Source organism: Odocoileus virginianus, chromosome 1, assembly GCF_023699985.2.
Source record: "Odocoileus virginianus isolate 20LAN1187 ecotype Illinois chromosome 1, Ovbor_1.2, whole genome shotgun sequence".
Taxonomy (NCBI): domain Eukaryota; kingdom Metazoa; phylum Chordata; class Mammalia; order Artiodactyla; family Cervidae; genus Odocoileus; species Odocoileus virginianus.
The window spans coordinates 24387004-24409040 of NC_069674.1; the positions used below are offsets into that span (position 1 = coordinate 24387004).

Sequence of the window (22037 nt, forward strand, 5' to 3'; positions counted from 1 at the left end):
AGTATACTTCTAAAAAACAATTCAAACTGTACCGAAGGGGATACAATGCCAGTATTCCAGACTCTGCCCAAAGGCCACTACTATCACCTGTTTCTCCATTTCTCCTGCATCTCTCTGCAGAGATAATCTCTTGATATATGAGCGTATTCAGACACACACACACACTCTGAAGAAAAACTTCCAGCATATACTACATAAACTCTTATACCCTGCTTTTGTCACAAACAATACAGCTCTGAAATGATTCTAACTTGGAACGTATCAAACTGCTTCATTCGTTCATGATTCATAATAATGGCTGCATAGCATTACATAGATACACATGATTTATTTAACCAGCCATTTTTTAATAGGCATTTAAGTAGCTTCCAATGCTTTGCCATTACAAACAGTACTGGATGATAAACTTACATACTACTTTGTATAGTTTATGTAAGTCTACTTATTCAGTAAACTCCTAGAGGTAGAATTATATATCAAAATTACTTTGTATTTTTATTTTTGAAGGAAACTGCCAAATTTAATAAATAATTTTTTTAATGTAGCAAGAACTGCTTTTCTTTTACTGGCGAGGAATTATGAAGAAACAAAACAAACAACAAAACAAAACAAAAAACCGTACTATCTGGTTATTTGGGATAGATCAAAATTTAGTTTTTTTAGATCTAGCACAGGGTTTCTCAGCCTTGGCACTACTGACATTTTAGGTTAAACAATTCTTTGTTTTGAGTTCTGTCCTGTGCATTGTAGGATGTTTAACAGCATCCTTGGCTTCTACCCAAGGAGATACTACCAGCATCCTCCCCAGTCACGAGAACCAAAAATATCTCTAGACACCGCCAAACGTCCTCTCTGACTGGCACAGGGGTGCCCCTGGTTGACAACGACTGATTTCAGTATAATGCTTTACATTAAGAGATTCCATCCCCCCACCCCCGCCCCCCAGTTCTGGATACCTGAATCTAGCTACTTCAGTCCATTTTGTTCAATAAATACTGTTGAGTATCTCTCCCATCCCCCCAACCAAAACCCAAAAAGCAGCAGGGGCAATGAAAGCCATTTCAGTTCTAAAATATGGCAGGTGATAAGTCAAGCAGTTCAGGTATAATGTTTCTACAGATTCAGGTCTTAGGATGCTAGCTGTTCTTACTGGAGCTCCCACTGGGGTCCAGTGCTGGTTCACTTGTGCCTGTACATTACTGTGTCCCAAAGAAAGTACCACAAGCTCTAAGAGAATAGATCCTTAAAATGCCTTCCTCTTTGGTTCTATTGCTATACTTTGATTATCACAGTGCTTCTTCAAATGTTTGTCAAAGGCCCCCCCAGAGAATGAGACACCACTCTGAGCTACCTTAATATGTGCCCTAAGTTCTTACGGGCAGTGGGTTGTGGCTGCAAGCCTTCAGTGCTCTAACAGCCAGAGACATCCTACTTCCTTCATTTAAAGCTGCAAAGGTACCCACTCAGGAATTCACAAAACTCTTGCTTCTTAAGGTATTACTGCTTTGGTCTTATTACTCCAACGAGCATCACAGAAAACAACATCATTTGAGATAACGAATTACACTGCCAATTTCTAGATGGCCGATGATTCTATTCTGAAAATCAGCTGAAGCTGGCCAGCCCTGTAGCATTTCCTCTTTCCAGATCTGCCCCAACTATACTTCTGCCCACCCCACTGCGGAGTGTGGCCCCGTGTAGTTCTCCCAAGTACTCACGCTCAACTCACAGCAGCAACTTCATATACATGCATTTAGTTACAGCTATTATTTGTAGTGGAAATGGTATTAGAATGTTGCCATATACAGTATACATTAAGGAAGTTGAATTTATGGCACAGAAGATTAATGGACTGTGGTAAAGTGTGGAGAAGTGGGAAGAAGAAGTAGATGAAGAGATTTCAGAGTAATGACAGGCAATACATCAATCAGCTTAGGTGTTAAGTTTCTCTGGAATTTCCTATTCTTGAGTCTCAGTGCTTTGGTTGTGCTTGCCTGGGCTCTTGCTGCACTCCCTTGCCATCTTTAGGGAGCCACTCTATGGTTATCTATGCCTGGGTGTCACCATGTCCCAGAGAAAGGGCCACACACTTCAGAAGGGAAAGATATTCAGAGGACGTATGGTCAGCTTCTGTGCTTTTCTGAGACAGAGCCCCTACAGTGAGGCCTTTCAAACTGTGGCGGCCTTTTCACTCTGGCCACCACGAACCACCTGTGGCTCTTCCCACTTTCACACTGTGACGTGCTGCGTGTGCTGCTCCCTTTGATAGGAACACAACTCCCGTCCTTCCTGCCATTGCTTCCTATTCACCCCTCTGAGATCAGGTGAGATGAGAGTTGGGACAGCTCCCTTGAAGACAACTCCCTATAGCCCAAGGCTCAGGACCTCTCCTCTTGTGTCCCACCACACCCTGGGCTGGCTTCTACTAGATCCTTATCTCATTGCCATTTTCTCTGATGTGTTTTCCTCTACCAGCTACCTGTGGGCTCTTTAAGAGCAAGGAAGGCTCCAACTAATAAAAATAAATGGGGGAAAAAAATGATAAGTAAATGGATTCTTAAAGAGAAAAAAAAAAGTAAGAGCAAGGAAGGTCTTTATTTTCCTCTACTTCTAACATATATAGTGCCTGGCACAGAACTCAAAAAGCATTTACTTCACGGCCAGATGAAGAACATGTTCCATTATTCACATTTCCCTGCTTGTTCTTCAGTGTGCTCATATTTCAAATAAATTGATATTCATAAAAAGCCCACCTAAAATAAGCTATGCCACTTCAGAACTGTTAACATGTGTTGATGGTTCAGTTTAAAGTTCATGTCTCTAATGCGTCCATATTTCAGTTCTTCTGCTGCTTCTTTAACGGAATCATGTGTACCACTATTATCAGATATCATAGTGATGAAACTAATTGGATGTTGAATGCAGTATGATTTAATGTAAGACCTTTCACTGGCAAGCAAGGATAACAAAATGACCTTACAACTTCTAAAAGTATAAATACTGTTTATTTCTCTAAAGTACTTTCTGTTCCTGGGAAGAAACTATGCTAAATACAGGCAGTAGGATGTTTCTCCTGAGTCATCTGATACAATGCTTTGTTGGCTTGATGTGGTCTTACCTTTCCAAGCCAGTGAGATAGTCTGACTAATCACAGCACTCGTGGCTCAAAATTAAGATGCCTAACAACCATGTCAATATCTAAGAGAAATCAGAAGGCAAATAGAAGCTAACTATAAAATCTAAAACATTTTGCCACTTTCTGAGACAACGTATGCTTCTTTTCTTCATAACTTTTTTGTTTTATTGGAAATATAGGAAGGATTTGAATTTTTAAAATCTGACTGAATTTGGATATTTACCAACAGGTTATTTGTGTATGTCATTCACATACTTCCATATAAATGACTTAAAATGATGTTAGTCTGCTAGAAAAGCCACAGATACGTGACTAAGATGTTTTTTCCCTTCATATTTTCCATGAACTTTTGAAAACGTTGATTATGTGAAGTCATTTTGTAAAACAGGTTTCAAAAAATTCATCTCTAGAGAAGTGTTTTTTTTTTTTTTTACAGTGACTAACACACAAAATAGGTACTGTTTTATTAACACTTAAAAACCAAATTATAATAGGCAGAGCTTTTAATGATTGTTGAATTAAAATTACAATAGGCAGAGCTTTTAATGGAGCTACATATTGAACACTGCAGATTAGACAAAAGTTCTGGAATTGGAAGTAAAACCCATTATTGAACAGAAGGCCTTGGTTGCTGACAGAATCTCGACCTAAGACAAACCTAAGGGAGTCAGTAATGAAGTCCAGGATTGGTAAACGCGAGCAGATATCGCAGATGCCAACCATTAGATGGTTTTCCCACGCAGGGTAGAGAAGTGTTTAAGAAGCTCAAATAGTACCCAGGAAATGTTCAGTAGGGAGATATGGTAAATAACTTCAAAAAGTAACCAATCCCATAAATGTACCAACCTTTGTCTTTGCTACCTCCTTCACACTTCAGGGAGTGTCTGTCCTCTAGTCTCAGTGTCTGGGGACTGACAACTTTCCCCCTCAGCTAGTCCATTCTCTTTGATGATGACTACACACTTTGATAAGTCAATCTCCTGTTGACTTTTACCTTTCTGTACTGGAAAACCAAAGGCCAGCTCCTGCCCCAAATCCTCCCAGTCTCGGTTACCAGAAACACTCGATCCTGAAGGTACCACTCTGCAGCATCTCTTATAGCAAGGACCACAGTTCATTCACATGGGCCCTCTCTGAGAGCACGGTTCCTGTGTAATTCAGCTCCATACATCTAACACCTGAAATGCAGCATGGCAGGGGCTCACCACACGCTGGCTGGCAGGAGCCTGCTGTGATTCTCTTCACCTCACTAGCCATGAAATGCAGCAGTTCTCTACCTTTCCTGAGATGCACAAATGATAGTGATTTTGTGATGTTCTCAGTGGAAACAATCTATGGTTTTGAACAAAGGGGAGATAATATTTTTAGTTTCATTTCTGATATGGTTCTTTGACATCTGCTGGCTAGTTTTCAAACTTCAGAGTACAACCTTTAGGGGAAAAGCCCATAGTGACTTAACAAACCCTTTCCTGAACTTCATTGATGGCTCAGAGCTTAGACAACATTTTTCTAAATGTGTTACCCAGCTTCAACACTTAAGTTACTCTGTACCTTTGGACAAGTCACCTAACCTTTCCCCTTTTACCATGTAAAAAGCGAAGATGATAACAGAACCTATACTTCCTAGAGGTGAGAAGTGCTTAGTTTACTAAGTGCTCAATAAAGGTTACTACCTTTAAGTTTATATCCCATAATTAGCTCACTTTTGATATGGAAGATTTTTCTTGCTTTTTTTGGTTTCTTTGGGGGTTTTCTTGACTGTGTCACACAGCTTGTGGGATATTACTTCTTCAACCAGGGGCTGAACTTGGGCCACGCAGTGAAAGTGCTGAGTCCTAACCACTGGACTGCCCGGGAATTCCCAAGGAAAGATTTTCTCATGAAGTATTTTTAAAGGCTCATTTACAATACAATAAATCATGTCTACTGATTTACAAATATATATATGTATATATATCCCTTCAAAGAATGTTTTAGTCAACTTGTTTTAATAATCTAATTTTTTAAAATAAAGTCTAAAGATTAAATTCTTTGGGATTCACAGCATAAAAGCATTTAATGGATATAAAATGCTATGCTGCAAATGTAAAATTTTAAGTTCCTGACAGTTATGTCTGAGTCATAAAGATCCATTAATTTCGATTGTTATACACAGAGTATGCTATTTGCAAAACTGGCATGGAATGATATTTTTAGGTTTAGATAAGACAATGCTATAGATGTCTAGGCTACTTACAGTATCTTCGCATTCTGGCCCCTACCTTCTCCTCCATCTATATTTTCAAGCATCAAGTGAAAACAGACTGAATCCTCTTTCTTACCTCTCCATCAGCCACTGCCGAATAATTCACTTGGGCAACAGTGACTGTGGTTGGCAATTCTGAAGCATCAGCCAATGTGGCTACTGTTGCCCCTGTACCAACCTAAACAAAAACATTGAAGTGTCAATGAATGGGTTCTTCAACCTCTCCTTTGCTCAGAAGTGAAGACTCATTCAATCCCAAACTCAGTAGAGGTAATGATTAATATGCACTGAAATACGAAATCAATGACTAAAATAATACATCAGACACTAACATGAGCTTCAGAGTTTTACTTCAACCAAATAAATCAATATTAGAAGCCATCATGTTTCATCATTGGTGCCTTATGTCAGCTAACCAACTTTCTCTTCTCACCTCAATTTGAATTTTAGACGTTCCCTATCTACCAACAAATTGTGTTTTACCTCAGAAGAGGTAATTCAGAAGGACTGCTTCCTGGCCACTAACAGAGTAAAATAACAAAAAATTAAAACCTTTTTTTCTTTTAACTAAGAGCTTTGATTTGGAAATATACAGAAAAGCTACCTATAGCTCTGTATTTAGCAAAATACAAGCAACTTAAAATATTATTTAAAAAATCAAGTTCAGGTAGGGAAGATCTTAGGGAGCTGTATAAAGTTCATATAAAAATTTATGTAAATAAAATTCTCTAGTCTGATCTGCTTCAGAAACCACAATTTGATTTACTCACCATAAGGTTTACTCACCTGGATAAGCGAGACAGTGCCATCAGGGTTACTAAAAGTCTGGACTACGGTCTGTGATGGTACCAGGTGGGCTATACTGTGTGTGGTTGTGGCCTGTGTTTGTGTTTGTTGATCTTCAAAAGCATACAAAAGGTCCTCCCGCCCATGCTGTTTATAACAGTTTTTAACTATGGTCCGTAGTGCTTGGGTCCATGAAACCTGTCATCAAAAGACCAGAAAAGCACATAAAGTCACAAAGAATGCTGGTTATTTAGTTCCACTGGTTAGTTTCAGTTGGTTAGTTACCAAACAAATCAAATCAAACTGGGATGGAGTAACTCTCTTCAGGATTACTTCTTACAGACCCATGTGAACATGAGGAAATTCAGCACCAAGGACCAGAGATTTCACACTGGTTTCCTGCCTGATCAAGGTCTGGATTAGCTTTTGGGTTTTATACCCTACTCTAACCTGAGGGAATGGGGAAACAGTGTCAGACTTTATTTTTTGGGGCTCCAAAATCACTGCAGATGGTGACTGCAGCCATGAAATTAAAAGACACTTACTCCTTGGAAGGAAAGTTATGACCAACCTAGATAGGATATAAAAAAGCAGAGACATTACTTTGCCAACAAAGGTCCGTCTAGTCAAGGCTATGGTTTTTCCAGTGGTCATGTATGGATGTGAGAGTTGGACTGTGAAGAAAGCTGAGCGCTGAAAAATTGATGCTTTTGAACTGTGGTGTTGGAGAAGACTCTTGAGAGTCCCTTGGACTGCAAGGAGATCCAACCAGTCCATCCTAAAGGAGTTCAGTCCTGGGTGTTCATTGGAAGGACTGACGCTGAAGCTGAAACTCCAATACTTTGGCCACCACATGCAAAGAGTTGACTCATTTGAAAAGACCCTGATGCTGGGAGGGATCGGGGGTAGGAGGAGAAGGGGACGACAGAGGATGAGATGGCTGGATGGCATCACCGACTCGATGGACATGAGTTTAAGTAAACTCAGGGAGTTGGTGATGGACAGGGAGGCCTGGCGTGCTGCACAACTGAACTGAAAGAGACACGACTGAGCAACTGAACTGAACTGAACCTGAGGTCAACTCGTAAACCTCTCATAAAAGAAGGTTACTCTTTTGTCAAGAATTTTATTTAAGATTCTTAGTAAATTTTAAAAGCTAACCAAAAAACAAATATGCAGAACAAGTAAGGGAGGATACCTGGTTTTAGTCTTTCTTCTTTTTTAAAATGTTTCATTATCAGCAGACTTGACTAGTTTCACATCTCTCTATATATATTTTCAACACTGATTCTTGCTAACCAGAAATAAGGACATTTCTGAGTCTTCAAAGTGATTAATGGGGCTTTCCAGGTAGCACTAGTGGCAAAGAAGCTGCCTGTCAAAGCAGGAGACTTAAGAGACATGGGTTCGATCCCTGGGTCAGGGAGATCCCCTGGAGGAGGGCATGGCAACCCACTCCAGTATTCTTGCCTGGAGAAACCCATGGACAGAGGAGACTGGAGGGCTCCATCCATAAGGTCACAAAGAGTTGGACACAACTGAAGCGACTTAATATGCAAAGTGATTAATATTTTTACTTCAAGTTTCTTTAGTTTTCCAAGCACCTTATAAAATTACAATAGTCCAAAAGGCAACTGCAGAGAGAAATATAAATTCACAGACCTATCCTAAGTCTTTATGGTGATGGGCTGATAAATGGGAATTAGTGGATATCAAACTTCTTTTCGAGGATGGGTTTGGCTACTACACACGCTTTTAGACTTTTTATAGCCTAAGAAGCAGAACAACAAAAACGAGCTGTTTGGTTCAGAATAAAAAAGCAGCAGGAAACTCAGGCTGGAGAGGCCTCACCCTCTGCTTCTGCTCCTCTGTGCGGACGTCACTCCTAACGTTTGCCCACGGGATATCCTCAGGCCACCAGATGGGCTTGCAGCTTTCTTTGCCCCAGCCTGGTTTCCCCCGACCTGTAGAGTACTTCAGCATCTCTGGGATAAATGCCCGAAGCTGGGCCTGGAAAACAAGAGCACAGTCATCAGCAGTCATGAAAGACATCTGGGATATGTTTGTGTCTCCCAACAAATTTTAAGATTATAAAATAAAGAGCCTTTCTAGAGGGTCTTAGAGAGTTCCAAAATGTGATGTTAGAACTGACTGCTTCCCATAGGTTACTAGAGCTCCATGGGTGATGGAGAATTATATGTACATTGATAAAGTGCACCTTAAGCTGCATGTCATACACTTGTTCCTATAAGATCAAGAATACCTAGCCCCTAAGGTTTGACTTCCACCTCCTAAGGTTCTATTGATGCTATAGCTCATCTCCCTTCTAGAACATCTATGCATATAAGGTGTCAAACAAAATCAACATGTTTTCAGAAAAAAAAAAAAATGTGTTTTTCTTGAGATAGTAATCAGAACAATAAGATGAGAGAAATAAGAAGTGAGAAACAAATGAAAATCACTATTATTTGTAAATAGTATGATTGTGTATCTGGAAATCCCTAGAGAATAAAATGAAAACCCACCATAAACAATAAGAGAATTCAGTAACATGACTGAATATATGAAAATATATGAAAGTAAATGGGATTTATTTAATAAAAAGGGAAAATAACTCTAAAACTCTTCTAAAAAAGTTTTTAGTAAATTAGTCTAATGTCTATGAATTTGACATAATTGCGAACAATGATTTTTGGCAAGAGAATAAGTTTATCAAGTTATAGTCTTCCCCCTCAGACCTACTGCTTTCCTTTGAACCTGATGGTCTACAGTACTCCAGACATAAGCAACATCCTCCATCTAAGGACACACTTATATTGCCTCTTATGACCAAAATGAGAACAACTTTAGCATGAGTCAGACCCAAGAACGTGGACTTGTAGCTTATAGAGAAAGAAAAAAATCAGAAATGGGAATACTTAAGTATTAATGAGAGAATGAGTAGAGCAACCCTTGTATTGAAGAACCTACTTAAATATCAAGCTTTCTCATTTAAATATTATTTAATTGAAAGATGATAGAAATTAGCAGATAATATGGAATCACAAACCCAAGTCAGTAACGTTCACCTAATAAAAAGTTTTGGTTGACAGCACTTACATTGCTAATTCGTGTCCCAAGCCTGCTATTTCACCTCTCTTTCTAAGCCCTCCCTCGTCTCCCAGACAGTCTCCTGACTGCAGGATATGATATAATACACTCTGTTATATATTTGGCTCTGTGGCATCAAGCAGCAGGCTAATAGAAATGTATCCATTTGCAAACCCAGGCTATCAGCTGGCTCATGAGGTCACTTCTTCAGTTATTTTAAGAAAGTGCATCTCAAAGTCGTTTTTCCCTTTATCCTAGCTTCCTGGGAGTGTGTCTTTTTCTAGCCTCAGTTATATAGAGAAGGAAAAGGTTCAATCCTCACAATATTTACATTCCATCATATGAAGAAACAATAGCTTTCTCAGATGCATAAACAAAGTAAACTCATATCACAGATTTTTACATCTCTCCTTTCTTTTAACTCCATTAACAGTCTCCAAGTCTCCAAAAGGAGAGTTCTTCATATCCATAGAATGAGGAGATAATGAAACAAGAAGGCTAAATATCTCTAAATTAACAAAAAAATGAAAGTTTTCTTAAAAGTCTGAAATGATGTTTTATTTGCTAGAATTTCTAGATGGGAAATATTTCAAAGCCCGAGGAAGAAGACATAGTAGAGGCTAATGAGAGGCAGCAGAAACAGAAGCAGCACAAAGGAAAGGAGACTTCCACAGACAAAAAAATCCCAGTAAGTTAAAAAAATGGACCCAGAGTGAAATTAACAAATTTCAATATAGAGTCAGATCTTAACTTTTTATTTTTTTATTTTATTTTTAGATCTTAACTTTTTAAAGTACTATCAACTGTACAAAATTTGCTTCTATATAAAAATAAAAGGCAAAAAGCACTTTTTACCAGAAAAGTTAACTTTTCAAGTATGTACAGTTTAGGGATGAAGGACAATTTTTGCTTTGAAGTGCACAGAGATAACGTGATAAAGGCAATTTTCCACCGCACTATTTTTATACTGTTCCAAATAACGAGTGCTCACAAAGGTATATTAATAAAGGGAAATGAGCTATCTAGTATAGAAAGAGTTAAATTATTTCTTTCTAGAATTCAACACTGTACTCTCATTACCAGTTGGATTAATTACTGGTCCTGGAGAGTTTTGGAAACCCGAGCTACTCAATGCGCTTGTTAAGGAAGGTCTGTCTTTAATCCGCAGGGGAGACAATCAACAGGATGAGCAAAGGTAAAGCTTATCCTCTCCGGCTGTCCTTTAATTGGGCCGCAACAAGCTTTCCTGGCCTCTCATTCCGATTTAGGGCTCAAGACGGGCTTCAAGTGTCCAGTTTGGTAAGTAAGCCCACCTCAAATCAGCAGAGAGTAGAAAACACCACTCCTCCCAGGGCACATTCAGCAAAGAAAAAATATGTTAAATTTGTGCCAGTGGCAATCAAAAATAAAGATTATACGGAAACCATAGATAGTTTTTAAAAAGAAGATTTTTCTAACTTTTAAAGTTTTAATCTGGCCAAAATGAAACAATACTTCTTCTTATGCTATAAATTTTCCATTTGTAAATTCAGCCACTTCTTTGTGGGCCAACAATACATTACCCTTATATATTTCCAAATACTCTTCTTATTCCCTCTCTCTTTGCTCTGCATGTACCAGAGATAAGGAATTTTGAGGCTTCAGATGTCCACTTAGGTTCAGTTACCAAGAAAAGGCCTTTCAAAATAAAACGTTTGCCAATCCCATATCTACTGAAGAGAGTGGAGAATATGCAACAGATTTAGAGATAACAGCTAAAATCAAGCCACATTAAAAGATGATGTTTTCTACATCCCACAGGAAAACAGCAACGGAGCAGAGAAGGAAAACCAAAGAACTTTCAGCCTGTGGCTTCATTATTTTAATTTAAAATTATGAACTTACAGTTGACAGTCCCTATCATACTCTGATGGATATTTAAAGGGTATTATAAAATAAAAGCAAAATTATTTTTTTGCTCGTTACTGGGAATTACTTGTACTCCTGACCTCTGTTCATAGAGGTAATGAAAGTGGCTTTCCTTACTAGAAACACCAATACTATGTCCCCACATTCCCCAGGAGGGCCAGCAGAAACACTGATTTCTCTTAATCTCATTTTCCCATAAAACACACTTCATTGGAAACACAGGAAGAACAAGTTTGGAAGAAAAGATAAAATCACAGAATTCAAGGGACAGCCAATGAAGACATTCCTCTCTCAAGCCAACACTTCTGCCTCTGTCCCCATACACCATCAATCCATTACCTCATCTCCCTCCCATTAATCAAAACGTTCTTAAAATTCTACCTTCTCTTTGAAGGAGTCTTAAGACTGGTTAGTTTCTGCTACCTTATCCTAACTGTGCTCTTCTGTACAAAAATCTAAATAACACAGATAAGGTCAAAGCCCTCTTCTTGATCCACCCTTCCCTTATCTAGTTACCTGTCCAGAGACATTAATTTGATGAACATCCTTTCTTACAGGTAAAATTCTATGAATCTGCACACATATATGCTGGGAATGGGGCTTCCCTGGTGGCTCAGATGGTAAAGTGTCTGCCTGCAGTGTGGGAGACCCAGGTTCGATTCCTGGGTTGGGAAGATCCCCTGGAGAAGGAAATGGCAACTCACTCCAGTACTCTTGCCTGGAAAACTCCAAGGACTGAGGAGCCTGGTAGGCTACAGTCCATGGGGTCGCAAAGAGTCGGGCACGACTGAGCGACTTCACTTCACATGCTGGAAAAGCACAGTTTTATGTGATGAAAGAAAACACATATATTTACATATTTTAGTATAATTCACTTTTTCTACTCAACATTTTGCCATAGAGATCTGCTCATGGTGGTACGAGAATAATCTCATTTTCAAAAACAGTAGTTGCCTAGTATCCACAGTACAGATTTTTCCAATTTATTTAACCATTCTCCTATTGACAAACATTTAGGTTGTTTACAGGGCCTGGACAGGCTTCTTTAAGCACATCTGTGAGTATTTCTCTAGTAGAAAAGAATTGCTGGTTAAAGGGTATATGCATTTAACATTTTCATAAATACTGCATAACCAGAAGATTTTGTCAATCTTATTTCCACCAAAGGTGGAGAACAAAACCCATTATTTCAAAACCTCCCTTTGCTTTTCACATTTTTTCTTCGTTTTGCTTCCAAAAGGGAAGAAGAGCATAGCTCCAGCACCTGTGCACTGTCCACAGCCGCTGGGCCGGGACAGGTCCTGGCTCTTGCTTGCCAGCTGCCTTGAGAGTGTGGGGTGCACGGGGGCTTCACATGTGGCCTCCCGAGCTGCCTTCACATTTTCTAACTATTCTTTCATATTTTGGCTCATTGGATGTGGGAGAAAGGATTTATTTTAATTATCATTACTAGTGAGGCTGAGATTTATATGTGTACTGATTATTTTTCTTTACAATTCATAAGACTTTATTTTTCTAATTATCTTTTCACTAATTTGAATATGGAATATAAATGCATGTTCCCTTCCCTTAGTATTCCTGAATAAAACCTGAATTATTTTACTCTATTCAAAACAGGCTGTGCTCTATTTAAGAACACAGCCAATGTTTTTGCTATTTTTCTTTTCTCTTGATCGCATCCTGCCTACCTAACATTTACAAAATGTGGAATGGCATCAGACACATCAGTACTTTTTGATCATTTCAGACAGTAAGAGAAGCCTACTCTGCACACAGATTCTGACATGACAGTAGGAGAAGCAGTTCGGACCTGTGATCCATAACAGTGGTTCTCAAAGTTGACTGCACAAGGAACTGCCTGGGGAGTTTAAACACTGCAGAAGCCTAAATCTCATCCCCAAATATTCTGGTCTAATTGGCCTAGAGCATGACCTGGGCACTAGGATTTTAAGTTCCCCTGGTGGTTCTACTGTGCAGCCCAGTTTAAGGACCACTGAACTGATGACTCTTTATCCACCCCTTCTTATTTAAAAAGTTTTTTAATTGTAGTAAAATATACATGAGATTTATCATTTTAAAATATGTAGCTCAGTGGCACTAAGTACATTGGCAATGTTGTATAATCATCACTGCTATTTCCAGAACCCATTCCCCATCAAACAGAAACTCTCTATTCATTAAACAATAATTCCCCGTTTCTCTTCCCCCAACCCCTAGTAACCTCTATTCTACTTTCCATTTTTATGTATTTGCCCATTCTAGATCCCTCACGTAAGTGGAATCAAACAGTATTTGTTCTTCGTGTTTGGCATATTTCACTTAGCATAATTTCCTAGCCTTTGAGGAGAAAAAGGAAGATATATGCTTTTTTAATATGCTTTTTTAAAACAAAGCAAAACAATACTCAAAAAACCCTAACTTGATAACTGATGAATGTTTTCTGAGTAAAACCTATTAATCCCTGTGAATAATTTCTTTCAAAGAAGTAATCACACTGTGCTGAATGTTTCTGAAGGTTCCCCTGAAAACTGGTGAAGAATTACTATCCTGTTGCATCATTACTCCAAGGGGATATTAAAGCAACAAAGACTGCCCCAGTGAGAGTAAGAGGAGGGCAGTAAGTTCAAGGGAGGAGAGGAAAGGGTGAGGTGAAAAGGAGTGGATTTTAACCAATAATACCAGACTGTTCTTTCCAGAGGTATTTATTCTGTAATTCTTTGCCTGGATATTTTCTAACACAAATTCCAAAAAGATTAACAACCTCCCAAGAACAAGAAGACTCCTATAGAACTCAAATGTGGTAAAGAACATAAACTGATTTTCCACCAGCAAAATCGTAATTATTACTTAAAGACTCTACAAGAAATGATTTAAGTCCTTAAACTCAAAGTACAGTCTGAGAGCCAGCAGCACTGGCATCACCTAGAAGGTAGAAGGCAGATCTCATATCCCACTCCAGTCCTGATTCATAATCTACATTTAAACAAACAAGACTCTCAGGTGATTTCTTCGTACAATGAAGCTTGAAAAGTACAATTAGACCATTCTCTGGTCTGAAGTATCCTAGAAAATTTTGCCAAATTGTCTTTCAAAATCTCTGAAAAAGATGATTTAATTATTTCATTGTAAACGAGGTTGCAGAATCTATATTAAATTAATGATTTCTTCTTCTAAGCCTTTTCTCTACCTCCTTCAATTCTTATGCAAAGAGGCAGACAGAAATGGGATAAAGTCTAGCCACTGTTCTTAAAGGAGCCTAGAAATTCACGTTTTCATTTTTTCACTAAAAATACTATAGAGCTGTGTGGTTTTTGCCGGATAAACAAAAAAATATCAAAATCAAGATATATTTATAACAGTAAAAACAGAAGATTTTCAGGTAAACAATCTATTTATTCATATAGAATTATAATTTTACCAAAAGTAAGCAAAACACAACAAAAACCAAAACTAGTAAGCTGATTCCTAAAAGAATCAGGGCATTCAGTTGACACAGAATTTAAGATACTATGTTATTAGTATCTTAATTTCAATCTGTTGTAGAAGGCAATTTTGATGGCTGTCAGAGAAAATCAAGAAATTTGTTTTATAACAGTAACTGTTCAGTGCAGATTACCTGAAACGCTCAATCTGAGTGATGATCACAATATAGTTTTACACACAAAAAAAGAGAGAGAGTGACAGGAGTTGGGGGAGAGACAAAGAGGGAGAAGCAAGCACTGGCAGCATGGACTCCAGTCTAAGTTCTACTTGTTTGTCACTAGCTTGCTTCAATCCCTACGTTGCTTTCTCTCTTTACACCTCAATTCTTTAATACCCTGTGAACTGTACTGCTGTACTTCACTGCTGAGCAAAATCAAAATTCTAGGTTCCCTAAGTTTCTCTAAGTGAAAAATGAGTGAGAAATGTTATGTTCAGGTTATTCAATATAGGTAACATATATATCTAGCATTTCTAATTAGTAGTAATACTTTGTGTGATTCCTTAGTTTTCAAAGTACTTTTCAATATAACATCTCATTTTTTCTACCTCCAGCTCCATAAGGAAGGAGGGCATATGTTTTCTCACCTTCACTAGATGAAACTAGGAACCAGGGCTACTGTGCAGTAGACCTGGGACTTAAAGACTAGATCTTCTGACTCTAACTAACCATGCTAATTTTCTAATTTTTAAAGAATCAAAATAAAGGAACATATAACATTGAAACAATATTGAATGCAATTTATTCTCCTTGGAAGATTCAAAACTCATTTTAGATTGTATATGGAATTGTATTTGTAAAGTAGTCATCTCCATAGCATTCAGTGCAGAGAAGATGATTAGTCGAGCTGTCTGGTTAACCCAAGTCCATCTCTATTCTAGCGCACTTTTACAAATCTGGAATTTTATCACTTCAAGGAAATCATGGTCCCTAGAATTGGTATACACTTAAACTTAATTTGGTATCCATAACTGGTATCCACTTTGTCCTTTATGGTTACATATCATATCTGAGCTCTTCTTCCCTGATTATAAAATAGAAATTACATACATACATAAACCCACTCTCACACTGGACAGCAAGGATTAAATGAGATACTCCTGTAAAGAATTAGTATTGTGCCTTCCAACACACAGTAGCTACAGGGGAGAATTTAAAAAACGAAAACAAAAAACAGTTGACATCTTCACCAGAACACTAAAAAAATAAATAAATAAATCGTTGGACAAAACAAAGCAGAAACATCATCAAACTTGCACTTTAAAAAATTCAATTTTGGGTTTCTATGGTTATAAAAGTAATTCACGCTTATTAGACAAAGACAATGAAAATCACCCATAATGCCACCACACAGTGATAATCACTGCTAATATTGGTGTATACCCCTTTAAAATTTCTCTCTCTCTCTCTCTCACACACATACACACACATGCACGCGCACGCACGCACAGGCAAGTTTTGTGTGCATGTTTTAAACAAATGAGATCAATTAACTCAATTCTGTATTCCCTGAATGGAAAAATCTAGCCCTTCTAGTAGAAATAAACAAACAGAAATAAAGCCCTAAACTCCTCAAATTATACAGTACATAAGAAAGGCTATTTTATAATCAGTTTTTAATTTAATATACCACAGTATTATTCTACTGTGATAGAGAGATAATCATCATTTCTAGTATCTAATATTTTACTGCATATTCACTTCTAGTCTCTTCTGGGCTAAGCTGCTCTTCTTTCCAGGTAAACACCACTACTATAATTTATTCAGTCACATTATGCTCAGCTTTCCTTTTTGTAAACAATGGCATGAGCATATATCCTTGCTTACTTGGAGGGCATAACACGCACATTGAAAATTTTGCAACCTGTCTTCTGGAAAAATTTTACCAATGTACATCCTATTACTGATACTTTATATTCCCATCACCTTGCCTATCTAGGTTTGGTTTGAAATTAAGCTCTGCTTTTACTACCCTTAATAGTTTTAGGATCAATAGGCTAAAATTTTTTTAAAAGGGAGGTATCTGTCTCACATTAAGAAATTATTTGAGGAAAACAAAATAAAATACAACTTAAAAAAAAACAAAAAAAAACTGTGGGTGGCCACCCCCAGGACTGGAATACTCAGAAATTTCCATTTAGCTCGGAGCTGGGTTTTTCATCATTCTGCTCATTCCTCCTCACCATTTGTTTTGTTTGCCACGTGTTATTTTTCACTCGTCATCTGTGGTGAGAAGGGTAATGAGGGAATGTGCAACCATAAAGATGATGTTGCTTCCAACAAAGCACCTCTGAGACTGATTCATGACTTGGTACCAGCTTCCCTTGGATGCACCACTGCACCAAGTTATACTGAGTGTATATTTCACAAAAATGATAAAACAGTTTCAAATGTTTTACCCCCAACATGATAATTAAACTACTTGCTCTGACTTCTATGATCATCAGCAAACTTTCATAATTATCAGTAGCCATGATTTAATATAATAAAAATCTCAGATTATTTCAACTGAACACACCAAATGTGACAAAGAAGCAAAACACTCCCATGGCAGAAGAAGAGTTTCTTAAACATGGTACATTCCTTCTTCTTAATGATTACTCCTTACTTCTGATTAAGTAAGCCTCTTAATCAGAAGCTTAGTCAGCTTTAGATGTACTTTATATCTGAGATAGAGTAGATTCTTTACATTAATGAGGTAAAATTCACCTTATGTTTTCTTTAACCAGTCAGAATAGCCCAATGTATTACTAATAATAGAAGATATGAAGTGACAGGAAAAAAGTTTGGGTAATGTTTTCCTTTTTGAACCATTATCGAGAGATGCTTCAAGTGCCCACAGAAAGATCTACGAATCCAACAATCAAAAGATTACAATTTAGCTTTATATTTATAAAATACTGCATTACTTCAGACCGAGTTGCTAGTTTAGACCAGTTCAGACTTAGGGGAAAAAAAAAAGAAAGGCGCCACCCCTTGAGCTGCAGCATCAATGTCTGCACTGCATGAATGACTACTTGGGAGCCTCGCGATCCAGTTACCCAAGAGATTAGACTCATTTCTGTTCTGACCTTCAGGTCATCTACTGAACAGATACTATCACTATAGCAGTCCCTTGGCATCTTCGGGGCATTGGCTGCAGAAGCCCACCACAGACAGCCAAAATTAGAGGATGCTCCAGGCCCTTACGTAAACTGGCACAGGATCTGCACACAACCTACACACATCCTGCTGTACACTTTGAATATCTCTATACTACCTGCAATACCTAATAAAACGTAGTACATGCTATGGAAACAGGTGCCAGTGCTGCAAATTCAAATTCTGCTTTTTGGAACTTTCTGCAATTTTTTCCCAGTTGAACCCACAGATGCAGAAATCACAGATACACAGGGTCAACTGTATGTAGAATACAGGTATTATCTGATGCCAGGCAGCTATACTGGACCGTGGTGAAGAATGGAAAGAAACTAAGCCCTTGCTCTCAAGTCTAGCTGAAGAAGCAGACTACACACAAGTATAAACTTAACAAATAAGATAATTTCAGGTAGTGAAAAGTCTTGCAAAGACAGTAAAATGGGGCTGTATTAGTCTGTGACTTGGTGGTGAAAAGAAAGCTTCATTAGATGGGATAATCAAGAAAGGCTTGTCTCAGGTGGCGATATCTGAGCTGGACTTTGAATAAGGTAAGGTCATGCAACAGTCTGGGAGAACAATGTTTCAGGTAGGTGAAATAGCAAAAGTGAAAGAAAGAGTTTGGGGTGTTTGACAGAAAGAAGGAGGGCGAGCATGGCCAGAACACAGTGACTAAGGGGGAGAATGAGAAATGAGGCAGAGGCCTGGTTATATAGGGCCTCAGAAGTCTTGGCAGTGTCTGAATTTGATTCTAGGAATAGTAGAAAGCCATTAAAGGGCTGACACAAGAGTGATATTACCTGATTTAAGTTTTTTAAACAATCTCTGGTGGCTCTGTAGCACATGGACTGCAACAGAAAGATCAACAGAACTGATCAATGGAAAGAGTCCATGCAAGAGAAGCTAAAGGTTTGGGCAAGGGTGGTGAAGGGGACCAAAATGAATGGTCAGATTCAGAGTATGTTCAGAGGTTAAATGACATGACTTGCTGAAGAACTAAATGTGGTTGCTGGGTAGTGAGGGCAAAACCGGGAAACCAAGGATTGCTCCTATGTGGGGACTTGAGCAACCAGAGGGACTGTGCAGCTGTTAGCTGATGTGAGGGTACTAGGGGAGGAGCAGATCTGGAGCAGGGAGTGGAGGCAATCAAAGTTCTGTTTTGGGCCTGTCTGGTACTGAAAATCTACTAGTGATATAAGCTGGGGTATAGACTGCATACAGATGGGATATAAAGCCCATAGGACAGGATGAGATTACTTGGAGAAAAACTACAGCTAGAGCCCTGGGACACACCAATACTGGTCAAGTGAGAAGAGGAAGAGGAGCCAGCAGAAGAGCTGAGAAGGAGCACGCAGAATGGCAGGAGGATATTCAGGAGAGTGTGGGGTACAGAAACTGAGAGAAGAAAGTTCTGATAAGGAAGGAGTATGATAAATGCTGCTGAAGTCTGAACACGATAAAGAAAGAAGGGACTTTCCTGGCAGTCCAGTCAGTGATTAAGAGTCTGTGCTTCCACTGCAGCGGATGCAGGTTCAATACCTGGTCAGGGAACTAAGATCCCACATGCCATGAGCCACGGCCAAACAAACAAACAAAAAAAACAAAGATAAGAAAAGCAAACTCACAACTGGATTTAAAGCTAGAAGTATTAATAAAGAAAAAAGGTAGGAATATATGTTATAAAAAAAGGCATTTGATCGGGATCAAGCTATCACTTTTAGAGCTAAAAAAACAAAAGGAGCCATCTCAGCAAAACCCCTGAGGTTATGTTGATTTACCGTGATTAGCACATTTTGACTGTCCCTCTCAAAGGGAGAGCAGGGAAGCAATGACCCAGGAGGGTGTCCGTCTGGAGTTTTCCATTCTTATTTCCTGGAGAGGGGAGGCCCCTGTGGCACCACTCTCCCAGTGTGGTGGAATTCAGAATTTATATGGAAAGAGGAACAGCTCAGCTCAAAAGAGACTACAGGTCTCTTGCCCCATTTGACTGTGATTCATCAAAGTTCTGATAGTCTCCTGTCCAAACCAATTCCAGCTAAAAGTTTCTTTAACCCAAGGGCCCAACTGAAAGGAAAAAACTGTCAACAGGAGAAGACCATACCCATGCCCTCCGCTGGGGGCATTCTTCTGGCCTACATTTTCTTTCCCAAGGTTGCTACTGTTTCACTATCAGACTCCAGCCTGCATCTTACTCTGATGGTGGATCACTGAGGACAAAACTAAAAAAAGTGATGTGAGGCCTGGCCACACCTGTGCCACCTGTCTCTCCTCCTCACTCCCCGCCCCTTACCTGGGTCATTTTGTCCACAGAGACTGGAATTCCATCGATAGTGAGAGGCGGCAGCTCCGAGTTAACCTCCTGTGGCGCAGGGGCGTGCTCTGCCAGGGCGGACTCCAGGTCTTCCAGGATCATGCTCTTGTACTTACGCACCTGCAGGGAATTAAGGGCAGAAGTAAACAAGATGCCCAACAACCAGGGAGGATTGGTGCCAAGCAACCAGAGAGTGGGTAGGGCTGGACTCCCTCAGCCATGCAGAGCCCTAAGAACAAACATGTCTACAACTAGTGGATAAAAATACCCACTGGCCCCAAAGACATCACATCGTACAGAATTAAATGAAAAGATGATGAAATTACAGGTAACAATGGGAGAAAGAAGCCAGAGGAAAGAGTTTTCTAGAAATACAGCTCCTCAGTTAAAATCACATTTTCTCAGTAAATGCTGGCCCCATTACCTGTTCCAGATCTAACAGGAATGGTATTCATATTTTGCATTTCCCAGGCCATTTGATAAAACCCAGTTGTGGCAGTTAATTACCAAAACCATTTCCAAGATCACTGAGGATTTATGTCTCTAAAACTCTAAGCACCCTCTTTGAAACTTTCCTATGCTGCTCTTTTCCTAAAAACCTAGACTACCAACAGGAGATCAACTATACAAGAGAATGAACTAAAAGGCATCAGAGAAAAAAAACAAGAAGTGTATACTGGGTGTCACAGTGTAGCTGGGTGTGACAGGCGCCACTATCAGTAAGGCCCGGGGCCAGAGACGGCACCACTGGTCAAGTACTCTTCCTTTCCCTCAGGGACTCCCTGGTGATAGAGGTGAACTTTAAACCCATGAGGCCTCTGTAACTCTGACAAGGCCATGTCTGAGCCAGATACTGTTGCTCTGACTCCATTCCTTCCACTATCAGTGAAAGTCTCTCAAAAAACAGAACTTAACAGCAGCAAGTTGCACATGTACACATTATTCTATAGAATGTAGAGAATACAACGGATGCTACCACTACCAATGATGGGTTCACTTAGTTACAAGAAATACACCAGGGGGGATGAGGATACTTTAGGGATAATAAGGGAAGCCATGGAGTTATAAAAATGTAACAAGATGGGACAGAAAATTAACTTGCTTTCAGGGCTCAGGCCATCATCATAGAAAAAAAGGTAAGAAAATATGAAGTTTACCCAGAAGTTATAACAATGTTATAGTCCTGGACTGAACTCTTAGTCACCATATACTTCCTTATAAATATCTCATTATAAAGATTAGAAGAGAAAAATCCCCATACTCCACCTCAAACATATGGAAAAATAAAAATTATTGGCTATGATGTATAACTTTTATAGAAATTTCCAACAGATCAACAATAAAGGTGATGAAAGAAAAACAGTACAAAGTTATCATTATTACTCTAGAAATTCAGTTTTATCCTGGTTTCTAAAGAGAAAGTTGCAAAAATTATTGCCAATGTATTTGCTGTAAATAGCTGTGTTGCCATGACATCTTTAAAGATATATATTTTCTGATTTCTAGGTTTCTACATCATAAGTAGAGTTTTTACACTACCAACCCACAGGAAAACTGAGTAAGCCTAGGTTATAGTCTTTGAACTTTAATGTATCAGGTTAAACCATTATATCAGTATATATGCCCATAGTAAGAGTAAATGAAAATAGTATAAAAAACTTCCATTGTGCAGAAACATCTGGCATTCAAAGACAGAAAATTAGCTTATTACTATATTACATTAATAGCTAGTTTAAACAATTTCAGCCATTTTTATGGGTCAGTAGAATTCCAGAAATTCAGATCCAGGCATTTTGCTGAACTTATCCATTATATCTTGATTTAAAAAAAAAAAAATGCTGGGAGAACATCCTTCAGAGTAATTTACAACTTCAGGTTGTGACCACAGTATTTCTAAGTTTGCTTAGTAAAGTTAACTAACTTTCCCAGAGTTATAAAGCTAGCA

At 38.7% G+C, this 22037-nt stretch overlaps 1 protein-coding gene across 6 annotated transcripts in view; it reads right to left on the bottom strand.

The window, feature by feature from the left end:
- The window catches only part of NRF1 (nuclear respiratory factor 1), a 118788-nt gene that overhangs the window by 32946 nt on the left and 63805 nt on the right, over positions 1 to 22037 (bottom strand). For all 6 annotated transcript variants that reach the window (XM_020874655.2, XM_020874656.2, XM_020874653.2 and 3 more), the window contains 4 exons: positions 20072 to 20212; positions 8019 to 8177; positions 6168 to 6365; positions 5458 to 5559 (listed from right to left, as the gene is read on the bottom strand). In XM_020874655.2, coding sequence (XP_020730314.1) covers positions 5458 to 5559; positions 6168 to 6365; positions 8019 to 8177; positions 20072 to 20212 — 600 coding nt within the window. The remainder of the gene's footprint in view (positions 1 to 5457; positions 5560 to 6167; positions 6366 to 8018; positions 8178 to 20071; positions 20213 to 22037) is intronic.